At 41.0% G+C, this 24,168-nt stretch overlaps 1 protein-coding gene across 2 annotated transcripts in view; it reads right to left on the reverse strand.

Moving 5' to 3' along the window:
* The window catches only part of PANK4 (pantothenate kinase 4 (inactive)), a 128,861-nt gene continuing 104,693 nt past the window's right edge, over positions 1 to 24,168 (reverse strand). The window contains exons 11-19 of one of the 2 annotated variants that reach the window (XM_073603006.1): positions 23,777 to 23,889; positions 22,565 to 22,652; positions 13,813 to 13,964; positions 8,687 to 8,742; positions 7,464 to 7,513; positions 4,917 to 5,021; positions 4,077 to 4,177; positions 1,622 to 1,690; positions 1 to 390 (exon numbers count right to left, since the gene is read on the reverse strand). In XM_073603006.1, coding sequence (XP_073459107.1) covers positions 177 to 390; positions 1,622 to 1,690; positions 4,077 to 4,177; positions 4,917 to 5,021; positions 7,464 to 7,513; positions 8,687 to 8,742; positions 13,813 to 13,964; positions 22,565 to 22,652; positions 23,777 to 23,889 — 948 coding nt within the window. In that variant the 3' untranslated portion in view covers positions 1 to 176. Of the gene's footprint in view, positions 391 to 1,621; positions 1,691 to 4,076; positions 4,178 to 4,916; positions 5,022 to 7,463; positions 7,514 to 8,686; positions 8,743 to 13,812; positions 13,965 to 22,564; positions 22,653 to 23,776; positions 23,890 to 24,168 lie in introns of those variants that run through there. The other variant, XR_012236368.1, reaches the window with a different exon arrangement.

Genomic DNA, 24,168 nt, shown 5'->3' on the forward strand with positions numbered 1-24,168 from the left:
TAATATATAATTTAAATTTATTTATATCGATGCATATTGTCCGTTTTCAGTTCAGCACAAAAGCACAATATAAATACAGCAATTGTTACCCCCATCCCTGTAATAAAAATACATTCTTTACAACGGAAGAATAAAACGAGTGCTGAGGAATGGAGAGCAGTGGTGCACTAGTGGTCTCACTTGGGTGGAGTCTCATATTTGAAAACAACGCTAAAGATTTTGCCCCCCAGTCTTTCTGCCAGCCAGGAGTTTTTGATGACAGCCAGCTTCAGACTCTCACACTGAAGCACAGCATAGTAGTTGGTGTGGATCGCTCGGCCCATGCCTTCGATAATGACCAGGTCTGTGTTTCTCTCCTTCACCAGCATGGCCAGGCCTTTGTCTAAGCGGCTGTAAGCAGAAATGAATGCAGTTTCAGAAAAAGGATTATACCAAGATCAATAGAGTTTTGTGTTTGTTTAACCTGGATTACAAGCTGTGACGGAGTAAAAATAAAAAGGAGCAGGTAGAAGGTTGTACCATGTACATCTTGAGAACTACAAAAAGGATAAACTTGGCCAATCTATAGTTAGAAAAAAGTTCACGTTACAAGGTCAACTCACTGATAACTCAAATTTGTTCTAACACCGTTGAGATAAAAATCATCCAATGACTTTTCATCCCTTTGGAACTCTTACAGTTTGCCCACTCAGACACTGCCAAGAGGCTGAGCTTGGAACTTGTAGAGATCTCAAGAAGCAGCCATCAACCTGTTGCCATTTGGCCAAAACAGAAATATTAGTTTTTGGTAAAATGGTCATCCAGTTGTGCACATGAGCCTTGATTTACTTTAACTGGTTTGGTCCTAAAAATATACAAACTGATACTTTGGGGGAGATTTACTAAAACTGGTGCAGCTGTGCATAGTAACCAACCAACTTCAGCTTGTTCAATTAAGTTTTGACAATAAAACCTGGAAGCCGATTGGTTACTATGCACAGCTGCATGAGATGCTGTGTGCACCAGTTTCAGTAAATCTCCCACTTTGTGTCAGTATCTTATCTGGACAGAACTAGACAAAATCGGGGATCATGCCTCATTAAGAAACTGATGCAAAAGGGTTGATTTACTAAAACTGGAGAGTTCAAAGTCTGGTGTAGCTCTGCAAAGAAACCAATAAGCTTCCAGATTTCTTTTTGTTCACCAAAGCTTAAAGCCAGGTACACACTGAGTTTTTTCCTTCACCTGGGTTGAACGAAAAAAAAAAAAACGCATCCGCACTGGTCGGAGCTGCTGTACTAACTATGCGGCGTTCGTATAGCTATCTCCCCCGCTGAGCTGTTGTGTTCTGACAAGGAGACGCCATTGGCTGAGAGCGCTGGTCGGGAGTCTGTCAGCTGCTGGTTTTCCAGCATGCTTGGCCGGCTTCTGCCAGACAGGGTAGCATACACATGGGCCGAATGTCGGCCATTTTTTTTTTTTTTTTTTTAACCGACCGATGTCTCGACATTCAGCCTGTGAACGGGGCTTTACTGAACAAGCAGAAGTTAGAAGCAGATTGGCTACCATGCACAGCTGCACCAGATTTTTCACTCTCCAGTTTTATTAAAGCAACCCTAAAAAAAGGTCCATCAGAGCTCACCTAAGATCAAGGCAAGGAGAACTGGAACCTGTCTGTACCAGAATTAACTTCTCACTCTGTAGAGCAGACCTGAAAAAAACAAAAACAAACTTATTTAGTTTATGCAGTAGAATGCAGATTTTTTTTTTTTTTTAATCGAACACAAACAATAGATTCCAATATCTGTTAGCTGTAAAACAAGCCAAATCTAGGACTTCTGCCTATTCTTTTGAAAGGAAGTCAGTCAGAAATGTAGAGGCAACCATTGCTTACTTGTTTCAAAGTGAATCTGTGCGGAAGCTTTGGATATTCAATTTTTCACATTCCTAACAAAAAAGTTGATGAACTTTAAAAACGAGCCCTCACTGACCTCTGTATTAACTGTATTGTAGCCTTAGCTACATACAGTGCTGTGTTCCACTCCTGAACCAAAACAAAGTTGGGCTGAGTGCCGCTGAGCCATTAACAGGAAGCTTTGTATGCTATGAATGACTAGTGGCTAAGTAGTTAGCACTTCACCAATCAGCCCTAAGGTCATCGGTTTGAGTCCCAACCATGGCACTACCTGCATGGAGTTTACATGTTCTCTCTGTGCCTGCGTGGGGTTTCCTCCCACACTCCAAAGACATGCTGATATGTTAATCGGCTCCTGGCTAAACTGGCCCTAGTATGTATGTATGAATGTGAGTTAGAGACCTTTGATTGTAAGCTCCTTGAGGGCAGGGACTGATGTGAATGTACAATATAGGCGTAAAAGTGCTGTGTAAATTGATGGCCCTATATAAGTACCTGTAATAAATAAATACAAAGCTTCCTCCAGGTGGGTGAGGTGGAGGGGTGAGCAGATTACATCACAATCTCCACCTCGCCAGAGGAAGCTTTGTTTTAATTAAAAAAAAAATGCAAAGATTCCAGTGATTGACTTAGTAGCACTTAGCCTGACCATTTTGTTCAGAAGTTAATTATAGTTACATAGTAGGTGAGGTTGAAAAAAAACACAAGTCCAACCTATGTGTGTGATTATATGTCAGTATTATATTGTATATCCCTGTATGTTGTGGTCGTACAGGTGCTTATCTAATCGTTTTTTTAAACTATCGATGACCACCGCCTGTGGAAGGGAATTCCACATCCTTGCCGCTCTTACGGTAAAGAACCCTCTGCGCAGTTTAAGGTTAAACCTCTTTTCTTCTATTAATGAGTGGCCACGTGTCTAGTTAAACTCCTTTCCAAGAAAAAGTTTTATCCCTATTGTGGGGTCACCAGTACGGTATTTGTAAATTTAAATCATATCCCCTCTCAAGCATCTCTTCTCCAGAGAGAATAAGTTCAGTGCTCGCAACCTTTCCTCATTACTAATATCCTCCAGTCTCTTTATTAGCTTTGTTGCCCCTCTCTGTACTCGCTCCATTTTCAGTACATCCTTCCTGAGGACTGGTGCCCAGAACTGGACAGCATACTCTAGGTGCGGCCGGACCAGAGTCTCGTAGAGCGGGGGCGATTTATCATTTTATCTCTGGAGTCGATTCCCTTTTTAATGCATGCCAATATTCTGTTTGCTTTGCTAGCAGCAGCTTGGCATTGCATGCCATTCTTGAGTCTATCATCTACTAGGACCCCCAGATCCTTTTCCATCCTAGATTCCCCCAGAGGTTCTCCCCCCAGTGTATAGACTGCATTCATATTTTTGCCACCCAAATGCATTAATTTACATTTTTCTACATTAAACCTCATTTGTCATGTAGTTGCCCACCCCAGAAGCCCAATGCCTGAACACCGAACTGTATGTAGTGGAGGCTGTATCATGTATGTAGTGAAGGCTACATACAGTTAATACTTGCGTGCCCAAACGTACCTGTTAGTGCAATAGAACGTACGTTTGAGCCAGCTTGGCCCAAGCAAACTATTTAAAGGAACATTAAAAAGGTGAGATCAGCTTTAAGAGAATGGAAGGTGGTCAAGTCACTGCTGCGAGGGACATTGAGGCAAGCTAAGCTGCTGAGAAAGGGAATTGGTGCACCTGTGGCCAAACTATGAACAGTTAAGTATTCAAATATTTTTAAGCAGTGAATAGCTTTAAAACAAGACGTAAACATCTGTAGCTGCAGGGATTGAAATGCTGGCAGGAAAGGTGGACTTAGCAGTTACTGTTCTCCCATTTCCCTAGACTCTGCTCTTCACTATTACACACAACCATCATGCCCCACTCTACACAGTGGCATGCAGCTCCAGATTTTCTTCACTACACTTACAATGGATGGTTGGTGCACATTCATGTGAAGCCCTACCTGTCATTTACACCCAGCTTGAGATGCAGGGGCTATTAGTGGTGGACCAACAGAAAGCCAGACAACGAGAAGTAGGATAGGCAGAAAACAACAGTTCAGGCTGTAAACAGCAGAGGCACCAGTGGACACTCGACTCGCCCATCTACAGCTCCAACAGATCTAGTAAAATCTAGGTTTTTTATACTTACTGTATGATTGAATCCATCTCTGCTATACGTTCAACTACAATTAGCGACTCGTTATACGTCACATCATTGAGAGCAGGTCCTGAATTACATGCCAGGATGACCTGTAAAAGGTAACAGTCTGCAGTCACACCTTGACAAAAATAAGTAATACAATGACCAAAAAGCATGAATTAAACGTTTTTTGTTCCCATTTACATCACAAAGCCTGTTAGCATGTAAATTCTTCATGTAAGGTGTTGCTGTAAGAAGAAATGCAAATGATAAATATATTGTATGTGGCAGTTATAGAGTGATTCCATTAGCAAGAAGAACATGCTTATAGCACGTTTAGTGTACATTAGGTGGTTTCTCTCTTTTTTTCCTAAATTGGTTCTAAAAAGGTAGGTGTTTTTTTTCACCTTAATGCATTCTCTGCATGAAGGTAAAAAACCTGTCTGCAGCTCCCTCAGCCCCCCCTTATAGTTACCTGTGGCCAGCCTTAATCCTGCACTGTGCCCAAGAGCAGTGGCTCTCTCCTCAATGGAGATCAAGGCAGCAGGAGACATTGGCTGCTGAGCTCATTCACAGCCAGTGAGGAGAGAGCACGAGGCAGGGCCGGGACGCATTTTGTGTGTCAACAGACACGCAGGGACCGAACCGCATTGTGTGGGTCAATAGAGACCTTGCTACTTGGGGGTTAGGGTAGCTCTGTGCAAAACCACAGAGCAGGGAAGTTATAAAAAAAAAAAAAATGATTATTCCCTTAGAATCACTTTAAACACAGGTAATGTGATGCAAGCATTGCTCAGCTAATGTATTATAGACTATACAGGGAGTGGAAAGAGGTTAGTATTACTGTACCTCAGTACCTCTGGAGATCAGCTCCCGTACAAAGGGAAACACTCCTAGAATGATGTCTATGCCACTGTTGTCCACAAAAATTAAGGCACAATTATGTGGAGGACCCTAAAAAAGAGAAAAAAAACTACTGCTGAAAACGTATGTTATTACTTACAGATAAAGAGCAAATACAGTGCCTAAAAGAAAAAAAAAAAAAAAAAAAAAGATAAAATAATGGATAGTGCGAATAAAAAAAAAAATGTGCCACCTAAAATACACCATCATAAAATAAATCATGAACACACATTAAATTTTGCTAAACACAAGTATCACGAAAGTAAGAAAAAAGGGCCCATCAAAAAGTTCAAAGAGATTGTCAATCACAGTAATATGAATGTATCCACTGATGAAGCAATTTGAGTGAAGGGTGCACTGTAACTTGTATTCCTGTCTCCTACAGATTTGGGTTATAGAACACCCATCACCCAGAGACAAGTATAGCAGTTACCGAAATGTAAAGCCCCAGAGGAAAACAGCATGTGTAAATCGTCCCTCTCACTCTGCGCACAGCTCACTCCCACCAGTCTGCTTCCAAAGACCAAGCACTACCAATATAAAGCAGTGCTGTGCCACAACAAACAGGACAGGGAAAGAAACTCTTCTACTGTAGTATGTAAAAGCTTTTTATTAAAGCCCAATCAATAAAAACATACAAAAGCCAGCAATACACTTACAGAAACACTGCTGCCCATCTTGGAAGCAGCCTGTGATGTCAACAGGCACCAATTCTGTCCTACACGTTTCGTCCTATGGAACATCTTCAGGGGCTTGGATCATTTTATTATCATTTCACTTTTAGGCCACTTTCACACGGGCGGACCAATAGGGTCCACCTGTCAGTTTTTCAGGCGGACCCGATCAGACACTTCCGTCTCTATGGAGCGACGGGTGTCAACTGACATGTCTGTTGACACCCGCCGACATCCAATCCAATCCTGTCCGCTAAAGAGAGATAGATGGGGACACGTTCCCTATCTGTCTGGCGGATCGAAGTGAATGGCAGTCGGGTGTAAACAGACAAGTGGTCCCTCTACATCTGACCACCCATAGAGAGCGAGCTGTGTCTGTGTCCGCTCTGCATAAGGAGAGAAGACACAGACCAGCCATCTGCCTGCTCAGTGGGGATCAGCAGGCAGATCCCCCGCTGAGCAGGCGAACTCCAATGGAGCCTGCGTGTTTCATTATTTTGATTTGCACATTTTATTTTTATAAAGTTAAGTCCACAAGGTCTTTGAAAACAGTGTTATCTTCCACAGGAAAAGAGAACAAAAGGCAAAATTGTATAGAGATGGATTAGAACACCTTTTAGGTTTTTATTGCTGTGTGTACCCCCGTTGGGAAGATCCATCCTCTCCATTTGTCCTGTTTACTGGTAACATCAAAAGTGAAAATCAAAGAAAATCCCAAATATTGGGTGGTTCCCAGAACAGGAATAGAGGGGAAATCTTCCAGTGGGGACACTTGTTCCGATGAAACCCCGGGATCCCCTCACTTTGGAGGAATTTCCTCTCACTTCCTGTTCTGGCTATGCGACAGGAAGTGAAGGGAAATCCCCCCCCCCCCCTCCAATGAGATACAGGGCAAAATTTAAAAAAAAAAACTGACAGGGGTTATAACCCTCCCTTACTCTATTTAAAAAAAAAATTGACTTTAGTTCAACTTTAAGGTCTTGTTAAAGCAAGAATGGCAGGGTCAACCACAGGTCTTTCCTTTTCTGAATAAATCCTCAGTAGGTGAGGCCAGTCACTGTACAAGATGGGCTCTAATATAGCGTGGACTTGGGAAGTCTTTAAAACCAAGGTAGGTTACCCAACTCTAGACAGCCGTCAGGTGAGGAATATTATTATTTTTTTTTTTTTTTTTAGCTTTTGCTAGGTGAAGAATACTAATTGTGGTAAAGCCTAAGTGGAACAAGGCACAACTGCTGTAGAAAAGCACTCCACTACTGGAGGTGATCAAGAGTATAAACCTGGTACACACGAGTAGTTTATTTTTTGTTCAACCCAGCAGGCTGAATGAAAAAAAACTGAGCAGCTTGCTGTACTAACTATGCGACGTTGGTAGAGCAATCTCCCCACTGAGCTGTTGTGTTCTTATAAGGGGACTGTCCCTAGACCCCGTCTTACCCACCCACAAGTCTAGAATGTATGCAAGAATGGTTACGGTGGGCCGCCTGCCCCCGAAAAGGGTCTTTAGGGTCTGGGTTCTATAGCAATGGACTGCAGCCCTGGACCTGTATAGCACCCGAGGCTGACTACAATGCATTGCATTAAGTGCCAAGGTGAGCCCTCATACAGGATCCAAAGCAACATTACAGGCCATCCCCACAGCATACTGTTGCCATGGTTTTACCAAGGCTGCACCCATCCCCATGTACTGTTCCTTTCAGTTCAACACCCAAACATTGACCATACATCAAAGAGAAGACCTTACAAGTGTTTTACAAATTTTTTTTTGAAAATGGGAACACAGTAATTTTGTCAAGCTGTAAATGTCAAATAACTTTACCTTTAATCTTTTGATCCATTCACAGTAGGAGTCCACAAGCCATGGTCTTGCTGTTGGAAATAGAAAATGGAAATCATGAAACATAACCTGGAATTAATCCACTGCATTTATTAGGAGGAAATTAGTATTACATTAAGGTTTATATAAGGCACAAAATAACGAACAAAGTGCAATAATCTATAACCGTTAATTAGAAACCAATTCGTAAAGTGCAACAACTCCTAGCGCCCAACTAGAAAAGATTTTTCAGTCTGATTGGTTGGCAGGGTTTATGGTAATTTCGCCATAATACATGATCCAATATGGCATACAAAAAGTGTATTTGAACTCAAAAATAATAATGTAATATAATGGAGCTCACCTATACTCGGATATGGTGGCTGTATTAGTTGTCTTTTTTTTCAGGTTTTTTTTCTCTTTAATTTTCACCTGATGGTCCTACCAATAACACACTTCCTGTCCTACGGTGAAAATACTCACTTTGTTGTGTCTATGGAGAAACCGTGATGTCACCCTAGGACAGGAAGTGCAATAGGACTTCTCTTTGTCAACTTCATAACAAGTGGGAAGGTGTCCCATAGTTCAATTCTAATAACAGTGCAGAAGCACTAGAGACAGGAAGTTGTCCGCTCATTAGATTTCTGTCAAGTTTAAAAAGGTATTTTTGTTCACTAGCTGGACAGATAACACAAAATGCTTTGAAATGGTATCTTTATCAGACCAAAAAGCAACAAAAAAGAAAAAAAGAGAGTTGTTCACTGTTAAAGTTTCCATAAACTTTAATAACCAAATATTTTACAAGGGAATAATACCTATAAGAAGTATTCTTACTAGGCAGCCAACAAAAGTCATACAGATGTAAACAAGCATAGCACGTGCCTTCACAGTCACCCTTTCACTTATGGCTGCGTTGCCAAAGCCCCTATGCAAATAGAGGTTGACAAACACAAGCATGGCTCTCACACCCAAATAATAGTACCCAGAACTGCCGATAGGTCACGTGGGCCCCAGGTATTCCACTGAGGATGATGGCATACATTAGAAGTACAGTGAAGGTGCTCTGAAAGCACAGAAGGGATGTGCAGTAAAGTTCTGAACTGACGCTGAATGCGGTCGGACAACCAATCCTTGCCTTTCTCTCACAGGTTTGTTTAAAATCCCTTAAAAAAAAAAATAAAAATAAAAACACCTTATGCAAATATCTGCATTTTCATCAAGCCAACCTTGTAATTTTGTCTTTGCTTCTTCAAATCCAAACTCGGGATCAGACTCCAAGACGCTGAATTAAACATGAGAAAACAGCATCATGTTACAATTTCCAGCAGCCTTTAAATAACATATTATACAGCAATTCAGTAATAACAAGAAACATCAACCTAAACGGTTATGCACTTCACTACCTTCTGTACGAAGACACCTGCATTAAGTAGGAGGGGAGACAGAACTACAACTCATTTGGTATGATAGTCTGAGAATCTGAGAAGCTATGGAATATTTTGATGGCTTTAGTTTTTAAACTACAATTGCCTAAATACTCATCATATATTGTGGTTAAAGCCCAAGTATTGACACAATGAAACCAATCAGCTCCAGGTTTTATTGCCAAAGATTAATTGAACAAGCTGAAATTAGAAGCCGATTGGCTACCATGCACAGCTGCACCAGATTCTGAGTGCACCATTTTTCTTATCCTAACCCAATGTATTCTTTACAGTGGACCTTTTTCTCCAGTCACTAAAAATCACATCAGAATGCAACCCTGTAAGCAGATATAAAGTCATCTTATTTTATGTTCATTAAACTCTGAAACGCGTTGCCCTGGCACCCACACTGCATCCCATCAGCTTTCTCCATCTGAGCTCTCCCTGGGCCAAGAGTTGGAGGCGTCCATAGCGCTCTCCTGACTGGCCTTTTCTGGAGTCAGTGAATTGCTCGCTCGCAGCCTGTGGGCAGCTGCTTGATGAGCCAGCCTATCCATCCATCTTGAGGATATCTCATCTACCCCAGCGCTTGAATGAGACCCTGTCCAGGGCTCTTCATTAGATGAACTGTTTGACGCTTATGATTCACCTATGCTTGTGAGTGTTTCAATTTTATCCCCTTTAGTACAATAAACAGACGTTATTTGCACCATGAGCCTGTGTGCTTGTATTCCCTTATGGTTTTCACAGCTATAAGTCTCCCATTGATCACTGAGCTGCAAGGAGTGTGGTGTCGGATAGACTTTCACATTTACTCTTTCCATTCATGAATTCCTTGGTCAGAATGTTCCTGGTTTGGACTCCATACGTTTAGCGCAAAGACTATTGTTTTGTTTCTTTTTTTGTCATTAAACATGTTTGCCTATGCTTACAAATGGTTTCCAATTACTGTCTGAGTGAGACACTGGTGAGGTAGCCTGGCCTCACAGTTGCATCCTGCGAAGACTACATCGCCAGTGCTTTTCTGGGAAATCTTGTATGTAAACTACAAGATCTCAGGGGGAAGGCATTTTTCCTCAGAGATGATGTGCACTGTCACATGTTCTTGGAGGCACACCCTGAGCTCCAGGATGTAAAGGAAACAGATTACTCTGGCCTTAGGAAAATGGCCACATGAAAAGAATGGGGAGGAAAAGAAATGGTTACGATGACATGAAGCCACAGAAGGCAATAAAAGCATCTTATATAAAAGGGTCAAACCTTTGACAAAAAAGATAAATAAATAAAAAAAAGTCTATCCCCTTTGGAGAGCAGTGGAACAGGAGTAAAAACCCAAGAGGGTCTAACCCTTACCCATATTTTCCAAAAACAAAACAGTTTTCACTTGGCCTCATCACAATTGTCCATTATGATGCAGCATACCCCTTGTACTATGCTGTATGTCAAGTAGACATCCTATTATTTCCTATGTGACAGCTCCATGTCTATGTGCTGCAGATTAGTGGTAAAGAAAGGGAAACTATGGGCCAAATCACACCTCCATGTGTATATTACCACACCTGCTTGCACGCACATGGAAACAGTGTAAATCCAGCATAAAAAAGGTTTTACAAGAGACCTTTGAATTATACCTGCAAGGATCCATCTCAGAAATACCGCAATCTTGTCAGGATCTGAGCATTTCCCATAGTGGACTGCTGAGAATTTGTAGAAATCATCAGGTAGAACCGTGCACAATATCAGTGCTTGAGGTGATTCCTCACAGACTTCACCTCCACTTTTCACTGGTAGCTCTCCCCAATACTCAAACAGGTATAATTACTGCGCTATCCCCCCCAAAAAAACTGTATATGAGAATATACAGTGTGTGAATTATGTAAGGCTGCAACTAAAAATGTGAGACACCTCCACTAAATATACAAAAAAGCGAAAATAGCTGCGCTGTGAATCATAAAATAATTGAAAAATAGAGCAATATAATCACCTCTATACATACAAATTATGCACCCATCAAAACGTGACTAACGGTGAAGAAAAAAAAAATAGATTTTCATCATAAAAAAATATAATGAAATAAAACATGAATAAATGAATATGTTCAGTCCAATTCAAAAGTGTATAGGATAAAAGTTCACTGGCAGAACAATCTTTCAAAGGACGAAATAACAAGCATCCATGCGGTGTGAAACATGCGACCATATCACCCAGGAGAGCGTGATGACAGAAGGGTTCCTCCACCAATAATAATGCCGCCCCTTACCAGCTCCTGTGATCTCTTGTTAAGGAGATCGTGCAGGCATGTGGCTATCTACCCCAGCCTCGGGTCTTTATGGAGGACGGATCCCAATATGTCTCCTCACCGAGAATCCTCTAGATAGTAGATGGGCACTCGTCCCATGCTACTTACTTAATACCTTGGAAAGTAGACATTCCAAGGTATTAATTAAGTAGCATGGGACGAGTGCCCATCTACTATCTAGAGGATTCTCGGTGAGGAGACATATTGGGATCCGTCCTCAATAAAGACCCGAGGCTGGGGTAGATAGCCACACGCCTGCACGATCTCCTTAACAAGAGATCACAGGAGCTGGTAAGGAGCAGCATTATTATTGGTGGAGGAACCCGTCTGTCATCACGCTCTCCTGGGTGATATGGTCGCATGTTTCACACCGCATGGATGCTTGTTATTTCGTCCTTTGAAAGATTGCTCTGCCAGTGAACTTTTATCCTATACACTTTTGAATTGGACTGAACATATTCATTTATTCATGTTTTATTTCATTATATTTTTTTATGTTGAAAAACTAGTTTTTTTTCTTCACCGTTAGTCACGTTTTGATGGGTGCATAATTTGTATGTATAGAGGTGATTATATTGCTCTATTTTTCAATTATTTTATGATTCACAGCGCAGCTCTCACCAATAATCAATAACATTAGGACTACTGACGGGTTTAGTGAATATCATTGATTAGTTACAATGGCATCTGAAAGTTGGCGGGGTATATTAGACAGCAAGTAAACATGGTGTCACATTACTTGAGGAAGAGATGGTACCAAGATGCAGTATGGGAAGAAAGCAAGCAAGCTGGCAGAGGCAATTTGATGCTTTGGGCAATGCTCTGCTGGGAAACCAAATACACCCCTTCAAGAAAACAGTATTTCCTGATGGCAGTGGCCCCTTTTTAGCAGGATAATGTACCCTGCCACACTGCAAAAATGCTTAAAGAATGGTTTGAGGAATGCAACAAAAAGAGTTTGAGTAGTTGACTTAGCCTCCAAAATTCTCCAGATCTTAATCTATTTGGATGTGCTGTTAAAACAAGTCCAATCTATGGAGGCCCCACCTCGCAACTTACAGAACTTAAAGGATTTGCTACTGACGGCTTGATGCCAGATACCACAGCATACCTTCAGGAGGTCAAGTGGCATCAGGGTTGTTTTGACGGAAAAAGGAAGAACTACCCAATACTAGGTGGGTGGTAATTAAGGTAATGCTGATCAGTGTACCTGCCTAATATATAGGTCATGTCACCAATCTCATACTCGTGACTTATTTATGCAACTTTTACATAATGTTCAATAAAGCAATTCACACAGAATGTTTTGTACTTTATCATCAGTTTACCATGCAATAGGAGATTTAACAAACACCTATACAGAATACATGCAGCAAATTTTATACAATATGAAGGGTAGAACGAGAAGAGGTCTTTGTTTTTCCAGCTGTGAAGGTTTATGAACATTTTGTAAGGATTATGTCCAGCCAAGCTTCACATATCATCAATATCCATCCCCCCCATCTATGCATTGTAGAATGGGTATTTTAGAGGGTGGGCGGATGGTTGCCAAAACTGAACTACAGATTAAAGAGGCCACTGCTATAACCAGATAGTAAATATTTTTTTCTTTTTCATTCCTCTTTCCTGAGTATTGGTAAGGGTACAGGTCACACCTAAACTTTCCCAGTGTGGCCATGGTACAAACAGAAGGAGACTAACAGTAGAAATGAAGGTACACTTAAAGTGACTGATCACTTAAAAAGCACCAGATTGGTGGCAAGAATGCATCTTGAGGTACACCTGTTGCAGAGCTCCAGCAACCCTAAAGCCTGCAGATATGCTAAACCAGGGGTCTACGAACTTTCTAAACAAAGCTAGTTTATGGTTTCTCAGACTTTAGAGGGGCCGAATTTCCAGCAGGTATGGAAATTTTTCAGGCATCAGTGGGAGTAACCATCACCACATTTGGCATTAGGAGGAGGAATAGCGCCCCATTGTTGGTGTCTCAGTGGAAGAAATGGCACCCCCATTGTTGGTGTCTGTTGGCAGAATAGTGTCTCCAGTGGAAGGAATAGTGGCCCAGGTGCTGGATAAAGGCACGCAAAGGGCAGCATCTGGCCCCTGGGCTGCAGTTTGGAGACCACTGTTCTGCACAAATAGTGAATGCCTGAACCTAAGTTAAAACTACAACTCTTTACTAACCCATAAGGCTGCTCAACAAGTATTAAGATTGAGAAAGTTGGAGACCGAAGTCATCTGCAAACTAGCTCTGCATTCTGTTGAGTTGGTACTGGAGCACGAGAATCAGCATGGAAGCGGGGCAACACTTCTCTCAAAAGGTAGTCTTGTAAAGGGTCATGTTGATATGTTATTTACATAATAAGCCAAAACCTTCATTACTGAAAGAACAAAGAACACTGCCTACATCCCCCACCCTCCTTTACATATTTATGCTTACTACTAGAGAACGGGTAAATTTTAAGATCAATGCTACGGGAAAGGAAAAAGGGGTTCAATAACTAAAACAGCAGCAAGCATCCTGACATGTGAAGGCTCCTACATATTTCAGGGTAACACTGCACTGCAAGACTAGAAAGCGGAGATTAGCTACATAAAACATGGTGGTTGTAAGACATGGAACACCTACTCAGAGACTGCTTTTGCTCCCCAGTCAAAGACATTGCCTGCTAACAGTCCTTTCACCAGAGCAAACTGTTTGTCCTCCCAGCCCAATGAATCCAAAGATCTGATAACTTTCTGATAACATTTTAACGCTATGTCATTCTCTTTCTGCTTTACCTGGAAGAAAAACATGAGAGACTGGATTTTACAAAAGGAAGAAGATCTTACCCAGGCTTGGATCGCTCGTTCCAAGACCCCCTCCGGACATTCTCCTCTTACGCTGATGGCCTCTATTGGACCAACAAGTCACTGTTACCAGCATGCTGATATGAACAACAGTTACACGGGGGTGCTAAGCAAAGTACACTAAAATGGCACATATAGAATTCTATAGAATATAATTACATTCACTAATTTACCAGACATCACATACTGTGCATCAGAATTGGAAGAGATGTCTACACAATGAAAAGAGAACATTTAAAGGGAACCAGTCATAGGATAGGCTACCAGTGTCCTGTTATGTTCTGTTTTCAATACAGAGTCCTGGAACAAGTATCCAGAGCAGGACTTGCAATTAATAACTTGTTTTCAAAGTTCATGTTCCATCATTGTTATCCTTGCTTTATAGATGACTGCTGTGAGGCATGCACAACAGCAAGTTCTATATTATTACCTTGATAAGTTCTCCTTAGAGTGAGGAAAGGAGGCAAATGTGATAAGTGATCATCACTCATTGCCAGCACTCATGACTGAGAAATATTATCTAGAGGGGAGCAGTGAGTACTACTTACACACTGCTATACAAGAAAAGGCAAAATGTATATCTTCCTATACTGGGACTTTAAATGAGTTGCACAAAGGGGGGTGCACCTCCATCCCTAATCTGGATACAAAAAATAAAAAGTATGGGACTTTTGAGTGAGGCAGGCTGTAACACAATGTAGAAGTATATCCATTTATGAACAAGGGTAAAAAGGATGCATAGCAATGTGAATGAAGGGTAAATTTGGAGCAAATATACAATTTGTATATTTGCTCCCATGTTATGGTACCAATGTTTATACCATGGTCTTATTTATGTACTATTTTTCAAGTTTAGTTTACTCGATATGTTGTTTTGCATGCTTTGAGCATTTACCCTTCATATACATTGCTATGCATCCTTTTTACCTGCGTTAATAAATAGATATACTTTTACATTGTGTTGCAGCCTGTCTCACTCAAAAGTCCCATACTTTTATTTTTTGTATCCATATTAGGGATGGAGGTGCACCCCTCTTTGTGCACTTCATTTAAAGTCCCAGTATATGTAGATATACATTCCCCCTTTTCTTGTATGCATGAACCAGGGATGGAGGCAGAGATCTAACCTATCAGGTAGAGCTGCACGATTCTGGCTAAAATGAGAATCACAATTTTTTTGCTTACAATAAAGATCACGATTCTCTAATGATTCTTGCCGCCTAACATCATCTTTTACATTATACAAAAAAATGGTGCTAACTTTACTGTTTAGTGTTTTTTTTTTTTTTTTTAATTAATTGAAGTGCATTTTTTTCCCCAAAAATTGTGTTTGGAAGACCACTGCGCAAATACAGTGTGACATAAAATGTTGCAACGATCGCCATTTTATTCCCTAGGGTCTCTGCTAAAAAATATATATATATATATATATATATATATATATATATATATATATATATATATATATATATATATATATATATATATATATATAAATATAAATATAAATATAAATGTTTGGGTTCCAAGTAATTTTCTAGCAAAAAAATACTGATTTTAACTTTGTAAGAAACAGGTGTCAGAAAAAGGTTTAGAATTTAAGTGGTTAAACTTCCCTCATTTACATGCCAAAGTGCATTCCTTTGATCTAAGAAGGAAAAGTTACAATGTTTATAGTTCTCTACTAGCACTGACAATGTTGTGAAAAACTTAGCTCAGCGAAGCTGGCCCCCCTACAATCAGCACAAATAAAAACTCAAGTGTGTTTCTTTAGTGCTACGTTTGTGCCGTTTTGTGCCGTAAAAATTTACATTTGTGCTGCTTTTATTTTTAAGATATTAGCAATTTTTTTTTCCAGACTATGACATCACTCAGCCCCCCTACAACGCCCAAATGACACGAAACTGGTCTCGTTGGTTAGTGCTACGTTTGTGCTGGTTTGTGCTGCTAAAATTTTTATTTGTGCTGTTATGGTTTTTAAGTTATAACAGATTTTTTTTTTCAAACCCCACTCACTTTACCCCCCCCTACAATCAGCACAAATAAAAACTCAAGTGTATTTCTTTAGTGCTACATTTGTACTGTTTTGTACTGTTTAAATTTATGTTCTATCTTTTATCGTTTTTGCGTTATTAATGATTTTTTTTTAAAGGTCACCAAAGGTCACTCAGCCCCCCTACTACACCCAAATGACACAAAACTGGTCTCGTTGGTTAGTGCCTCATTTGTGCTGGTTTGTGCTGCTAAAATTTTTATTTGTGCTGTTATGGTTTTTTAGTTATAACAGCTTGTTTTTATATTTGTGCTTTTTTGTGTCATAATAATAAAAATCTGTGCTGCTTTTTTTTTAAGATAATAGCAATTTGTTTTTTCCAGATGATGACATCACCCCGCTCTCCTGTCACGTACCTGGTTAGTGAGCTCCTGGTTAGAAAGCAGCCATGGGAGCACAGTGAGGTATGAGTGGCTGTGATCAGTCCAGTAGACTGCGTGGTGGCAGCAGTCAGCAGGTGGATGTGGCGGCAGAACCAGCTAGTGGTAGATGAGCTGGCACTGAGCTTGGCTGGTGGTAGACTGTGGGTAAGCAGCTGGAAGCAGGAGACAGATGAGACCTTGCTGGGCTGAAGAGCTGTAGTAGGCTGGATGAGCAGGATGCAGGGTCAGATGAGCCAGATCCATAATGGTCAGGCAGATCAGGCATAGACGGCACACAACAGGATAGTCGGGTCACAAGCCAAGTCAGCAACAGGAGGTAGATCAGGCAAGAAGAGAAGGCAGAAGCAGAATCCAGAGACAAGCCAAGGTCAGGGCAGGTAGCAGTCAAACGGAGGTCAGGAGCAAGCTGGGTTAGGATCAGAGGTCAAACACAGGAATCAGGAATGAACACACAGAAGCGGCACACCAAATTGCAGCCTGTTTAAATAGTCTGTCTGGTGCCAGCATTGGTGACAGGCTCACGCTCATCTGCCCAGCCAGTTGCCAGTCTGCGCATGCACATATGTATGTACAGGGAGACATCATTTGTGCTATGCAAAAGCCTTCCCTGACACCCCCTACAACAGCCAAACAAAATGAAAACAGGCTGGTTGGTTAGTGCCATGTTTGTGTTGGTTTGTGCCTATTTACTTTCCATTCTATCTCCTTTTGTTTTTCAGTTATTGTTTGAACCCCCAAGTTATTCAGTTACTTAATAAAGGTCACCACTTTTCGTTTTTCAGTTATTTACTATTTATTAAAGGTCACCAAAGGTCACTCAGCCCCCCCTACACATTAAACTGGGTTGGTTGGTTAGAACTGCGTTTGTGCTGTTAAAATTATTATGTGTGCTGCTTTGATTTCTTAATTGTAAAAGTTTGTTTTTATTTGATCAAACCCCACCCACTTGGCATCCCATGTTATTAGATACTATAAGGCCTCATGCACACGAGACGCTGTTAAACGCGTTAAATAGTAAATAACCGAAAAACAAAAAGTGGTAGAACTGATATTTAAACAGCACAAACCAGCACAAAGGAGGCACCAACCAGCCCAGTTTCATGCCCTTTGTCTCTTGTAGGGGGGCTGGGTAACCTTTGGTGACCTTTAATAAATCAACAATAACTGAAAAACAAAAGGAGATAGAATGGAAAGTAAATAGGCACAAACCAACACAAAGGTGGCACTAACCAACCAGCCCGTTTTTCATTTTGTTTGGCTGTTGTAGGGGGTGTCAGGGAAGGCTTTCGCATAGCACAAATGATGTCTCCCTGTACATACATATGCGCATGCGCAGACTGGCAACTGGCTGGGCAGATGAGCGTGAGCCTGTCACCAATGCTGGCACCAGACAGACTATTTAAACAGGCTGCAATTTGGTGTGCCGCTTCTGTGTGTTCATTCCTGATTCCTGTGTTTGACCTCTGATCCTAACCCAGCTTGCTCCTGACCTCCGTTTGACTGCTACCTGCCCTGACCTTGGCTTGTCTCTGGATTCTGCTTCTGCCTTCTCTTCTTGCCTGATCTACCTCCTGTTGCTGACTTGGCTTGTGACCCGACTATCCTGTTGTGTGCCGTCTATGCCTGATCTGCCTGACCATTATGGATCTGGCTCATCTGACCCTGCATCCTGCTCATCCAGCCTGCTACAGCTCTTCAGCCCAGCAAGGTCTCATCTGTCTCCTGCTTCCAGCTGCTTACACACAGTCTGCCACCAGCCAAGCTCAGTGCCAGCTCATCTGCCACCAGCTGTTCTGCCGCCACATCCACCTGCTGAATGCTGCCACCACGCAGTCTACTGGACTGATCACAGGCACTCATACCTCACTGTGCTCCCATGGCTGCTTTCTAAGCAGGAGCTCACTAACCAGGTACGTGACAGGAGAGCGGGGTGATGTCATCATCTGAAAAAAACAAATTGCTATTGTCTTAAAAATAAAAGCAGCACAAATTTTTATTATTATGACACAAAGAAGCACAAATATAAAAACAAGCTGTTATAACTTAAAAACCATAACAGCACAAATAAAAATTTTAGCAGCACAAACCAGCACAAACGTAGCACTAACCAACGAGACCAGTTTTGTGTCATTTGGGTGTTGTAGGGGGGCTGAGTGACCTTCGGTGACCTTTAATAAATCATTAATAACGCAAAAACGATAAAAGGTAGAACGGAAATTTTAGCAGCACAAAACAGCACAAATGTAGCACTAAAGAAACACACTTGAGTTTTTATTTGTGCTGATTGTAGGGGGGGGTTAAAGTGAGTGGGCTTTGAAAAAAAAAAAAAAACTGTTATAACTTAAAAACCATAACAGCACAAATAAAAATTTTAGCAGCACAAACGTAGCACTAACCAACGAGACCAGTTTCGTGTCATTTGGGCGTTGTAGGGGGGCTGACTGACCTTTGGTGACCTTTAATAAATCATTAATAACGCAAAAACGATAAAAGATAGAACGGAATTTTTAGCAGCACAAAACAGCACAAGCGTAGCACTAACCAACGAGACCAGTTTTGTGTCATTTGGGCGTTGTAGGGGGGCTAGGTGATGTCATAGTCTGGAAAAAACTATTGCTAATATCTTAAAAATAAAAGCAGCACAAATGTAAATTTTTACGGCACAAAACAGCACAAACGTAGCACTAAAGAAACACACTTGAGTTTTTATTTGTGCTGATTGTAGGGGGGCCAGCTTCGCTGAGCTGAAAAACTTGCCCAGTTTTTTCCTTTGACAGCTGAGCGAGCAGAGAACTCTCTATACTTGTTACATGAATGAATCAGGAAATTCTGCATAAAGATTGTGAGGGGGGTTGAATCGAGATCGCAATTTTTTAACGATTTATTGTGCAGCTCTACTATCACGTAGCTCTGGGTTGAGTGGGACTTTGTTTGGGTCCCCACCCTTTGGACACATGGTGTGTTTGCAGTTTTGGATGTCTTTGTATATGCGGTACATATGCAATGCGACTCTTTTATACCTACTCTATATTTACAGCCCTTGCATCCCTGTTTTTTGTTCCCAGAGGTCTGTTTTGCTCAGGCTGCCCTGTTGTCTTCTCCCCAGAGCTGCGTTGCTCACCAGACACCGCCCCCCATCTCCCCCTGGTGCCCTTGTGGTGAGGGATTGGAGGCTTGTGGTCTCCTACGCATCAGCGCCACGCACATGCTATAGTAGTGAAGTCCTTTTTGGGAGCTGCCTTGTCCCTGCGGCTTTTCCACCTTGGCTGATGCGAATGACGGAATACGTTTTGGCGCCAATTAGCAACAACGCCTCCCGCTTGTTATCACACTAGCGTCACGCTCTATATATCGGGCCCACCCAGACGTCCCCATTTGTAGCTTACCAGGCAATCTGGTTGCACTGTCTGACTCACTACACATCACACTCTGCATCTGCCACCAGAAGGTAACCTTATGCGTCAGTTGTTTTTATCATCTTCTCTTTTTTCCCTTTTTCATATCCTTAGGTTTATCACTGTGCAGGTTTTCCAAGCCTGCTGTTCACCTGATACTTTTATCACGGAATTTTCTTTATTTACCCCAACCTTTGGGCTTGTATGCACTCCTAGTGGACAATGTTTCTTTCATGCTATTTTGCGACAGTGCTACCTGGCTCGCTACATATACTATGTTATATTTATTTTACAGATTCTTTGTTGCCAAATATTGGAACAATACTCCCTACAATATGTACACTCCTAATATGCTGGGGGCGCTCATGTGTGGGCCTGATGTTCCGATGGATCCAAACACCTCAGCTTGCGGGGGGACTTGTATGGCGACGTTTGCATACCAGTATCGCTCAGGTTGAACTTTTAATGGGATGTAAGTTTGTGGATTAGACCATTGATATATTTATTGTACATAACTTTCCCACAACATGAGATCTTTAGACCATCTTATATTTTTTTACAGACACAAAAATCTGCGCCTGGTGAGTCGGATTATCAACGAAATGCATCAAGCTTCAAAGGATGCAGTCCCCATTTTTTACTATTGGTCTTACCGGCACCTTATTTCTGTACATGGTTTTATTTAATCCCATTCATGTATTTTGTTTATTTCCTCCTATTTTATGGTACCAATGTTTATATTATGGTCTTATTTATGTACTATTTTTCAAGTTTAGTTTACTTGATACTCATTTTGTTTTGCACGCTTTGAGCATTTACCCTTCATGTACATTGCTATGCATCCTTTTTAACCTCATTAATAAATGGACATACTTCTACATTGTGCTACAGTCTGCCTTATTCAAAGTCCCATATTTTATTTTTTGTGCACTTACACACTACAGTCCTTTTAACCCTCTCTACATTAACCCATTGAGTGGACATCTCTCAAATTCAAAAGGCATACAATAAAGCAACATGCGAGGTTATAGGCACATGTAAAAACCTCATGTCTTATCAATCTAATCAATGAAAAAGATCCTCAGTAATGACATACTGACCATATTTTAGATCATTTACACCTTGGTTAAGGCTACCTACAGTTGTATAGTGGCATTTTGCATAATTTGAATTAAAAGCACTGAACACTCAATGATATTAATTGTCCAAAATAAGAGTTAGTGATTTGACACTATATAAATTACTAGCTGTATAATGTATTTATTATATACTGTATGTACATTTGCACCACTAGCAAAGAGCAATGCAGTCAAGCACTTTTTTTGAGTAACCTTTTCTCATCGCCCATCGAAGCATTAGTAGTGTTTCTTCAGAAAACCTTCAGTGGGTGATTCCTCTTGAATGAACAATTTGGTGGAGTGGGAGATGTGAAGAGTAAGTATACACTTTTTGCTGGATATACTTTGTGGCAATTTTAATATAACTGACAGGGTAGCTACAACTTAAGGTCATGATGTTTAGAGATCACAGTAAAATATTCAGTTAATTACATATGCAAGACTTGTGACAAGAATTTATGACTTTGAAATTAAACCTTGCAATATATTTATTAGAAGTGTAATTTTTATGTGAACTCAGCTTTACCATGTTGCTAAAAAGGCACAGGAGCTTGTCAGGTACACTGACAATACTAGTGGCATGCAAGAGAACAAATGCTAATTACATCATTACATATTCACAGGCATCAGGATCCTGAAATGTTGCTAACATGATATTTAAATGAACACAGGTGACTCTTTATACACTGAGGTGTGAAGTATAATACAGGCTGTTACCCAGATCTGGTAGCTACAACTCACTCAATGTTAATTTGCTACTTGAATGACGCACTAATCTGTACACCTGCATCACTGGCTTGTTGTGTTTCTATACAGGTGCATTAGCACCATCATAGTCAATTACATACGATTATAAATCTCAAGATATAAAAATAAACTGCCTCTGATATTATTCATGCACCAAAAACTACAAGAGTTTAATCCCTGTTACAGTTAGAAGACTTATTTTTTTTCTTCTATATTTCTGGGTCTCCCAGTTCCTTTAGAAACAAGCCACAAACAACATGCTATAGCCTGATAATGCCATTCAGTAAAAAATGTCGACCAACAAAACAGTTTTTTTCAATTTGCCCATCTGTAGTTTTTAAAAATTTTCCATGATCTCTCGCAGTCAGATTTAGCAGGACTCTCACACTGCATCTGAGCAGGACTGTATTATCTTGGTGTTCTGTACAACCCCCCTCTATAGGTAAAGCTCCATGCAAGTAAGCCATTCATAGGAATACAGCTTGTCAATTTAGGAATGATGCCAAGACTACATATGTAGCAGCCTGAACTATAACACTAGAGTGGACATAAAAATGCAAACTTCCATTCATGTCCAGACCCACAGAGATGAAGGTTTCCATTAAAGTACAAGGTGAATGGGCTATACAAAGCTTTTACTTCCTTTCTCAAATTAAAGTGAGGATCGTGGTTCAGTGCAGCTTCACACTGGATTATGTACTGTACATTATATCAGTAATAAGCCAGACAACCAGATACTATTGTGATCCGTAAGAGTGCAACTTACCTCTATATCACTACTTGCAGAGAATCTGGCTGACAAGGAGAACTGTATAATGCAGAAATTGGGACTCACCTTTGAATAGGGGTCTGGAAAATTGAATTCATTTAAACAGTGCTCCCGAGTGTCTAGTAAACTGCGGACTGTCAGCGATCCATAAGCACTGGAAAAGATTGCATACATGTTCTATGAGGAAGGAACAAAGTATTGAAAAAAAGCATGTTCTTTACCAAATATAGCCATCTGTACTAGACTACTGGTCCCATTATATTTCAAACTTTATGTTAGTAGGGAACATGCCATCACATTGCACTATTCAGAGAAATAATAATAATAATAATAATCTGCCTGCAATGTTATGGGGCATGAAAAAAAAAAAAAGAAAGAAAGGCCATTTTCTCCTCCTGAAAATGCTAAATGCCTGGCATTCATACAGGCATTTAGCTTTAAAACGTATTTGCATGCTTGTTTCAAGTCAGTAGTTAGGGACAGAAGTAATTTCTCTAAATTTCCTTATTGGAAAGATATCGGTCCAATCACAAGGTAGAGGTAGACAGTGACTAAAGGACTAGAACTTTTGCAGACACACATACATACATTCATTCATGAGTAGGAGTATCACAGGAAGGACATATACAGTACATGTGGCATATAAATAAGTTCCTAAGATGCTTTTGACCAAGTTTTAAAGTTCGTCCGCCCCTCCCCCTCCTTTGAAAATTAAATCAGCAGCTACACATACTGTAGCTGCTGACTTTTAACATTAGGACACCTGCCTGTCCTGGAGTCCAGGGATATTGACATCTGCTGGTCGGGTGCTGCCGACATTGCTGGTAAGGGAACCCGGCTTCATGGCCAGGTCCCTACTGCGCATGCGTGAAGCATGCTGCGCTCTCTCCCTGGCCGAAGGGGAGGGAGGAGGGGGCCTGAGCTACTGACGTACTTCGCCGCGGCCCGGTCTCCCGGAAGTGGGTACAGGGTATCTGCTTCCCCCCAAAAGGTGCCAAATGTGGCACCGGAAAGGGGGGAATCAGATAAGCTGAAGTTCCACTTTTGGGTGAAACGCTGCTTTAATTGTGCACTCATGCCTGTTTAAAAGTGTTGCATACTAATTTTTTACATTCATGATTATCCATGGCTACAAAGTTACAAAACGGAACAGGTGTGTATTTAGTGGCAATATAGGGCCAAAGCAATCAGAATACAAATTCAAACATGCCACCAGTACAGCTCTAGTGATCTTATACACAAACAATCTATACCTTCTAGAATCATCAACATACTCACAAGGGCTGGTGCCTGAGAGTCTGTAATTTGTTCCAGTACTTCTGCTGGAACTTTTCTGCCCGCTCCACGGCATCCCTGGCATCCAGCTGACTGGCAACAGCACGTTTAGCAACCTTATTAAGAAGGTGTAAAAAAGGTGTTAATTTGCAGGTTTCCTTGCAATGCAGTTAAAATAAAAACACACTTCAGCCAACTACTTTTTATATACACACCCTCAACAGATTTTAAAAACACTAAAGCCGCGTACACATGAGCGGAATGTCCGACAGAAAAAGTCAGACGGAAGCTTTTCATCATCTATTCCGATTGTGTGTATGCCTCATCTGACTTTTTTATTTGAAAATTCTGATGGACCTAAGAAGAGAACATGTTCTAAATGTTTCCGACGGAAC

Source organism: Aquarana catesbeiana, linkage group LG10 (genome assembly GCF_042186555.1).
Source record: "Aquarana catesbeiana isolate 2022-GZ linkage group LG10, ASM4218655v1, whole genome shotgun sequence".
NCBI classification, from domain to species: domain Eukaryota; kingdom Metazoa; phylum Chordata; class Amphibia; order Anura; family Ranidae; genus Aquarana; species Aquarana catesbeiana.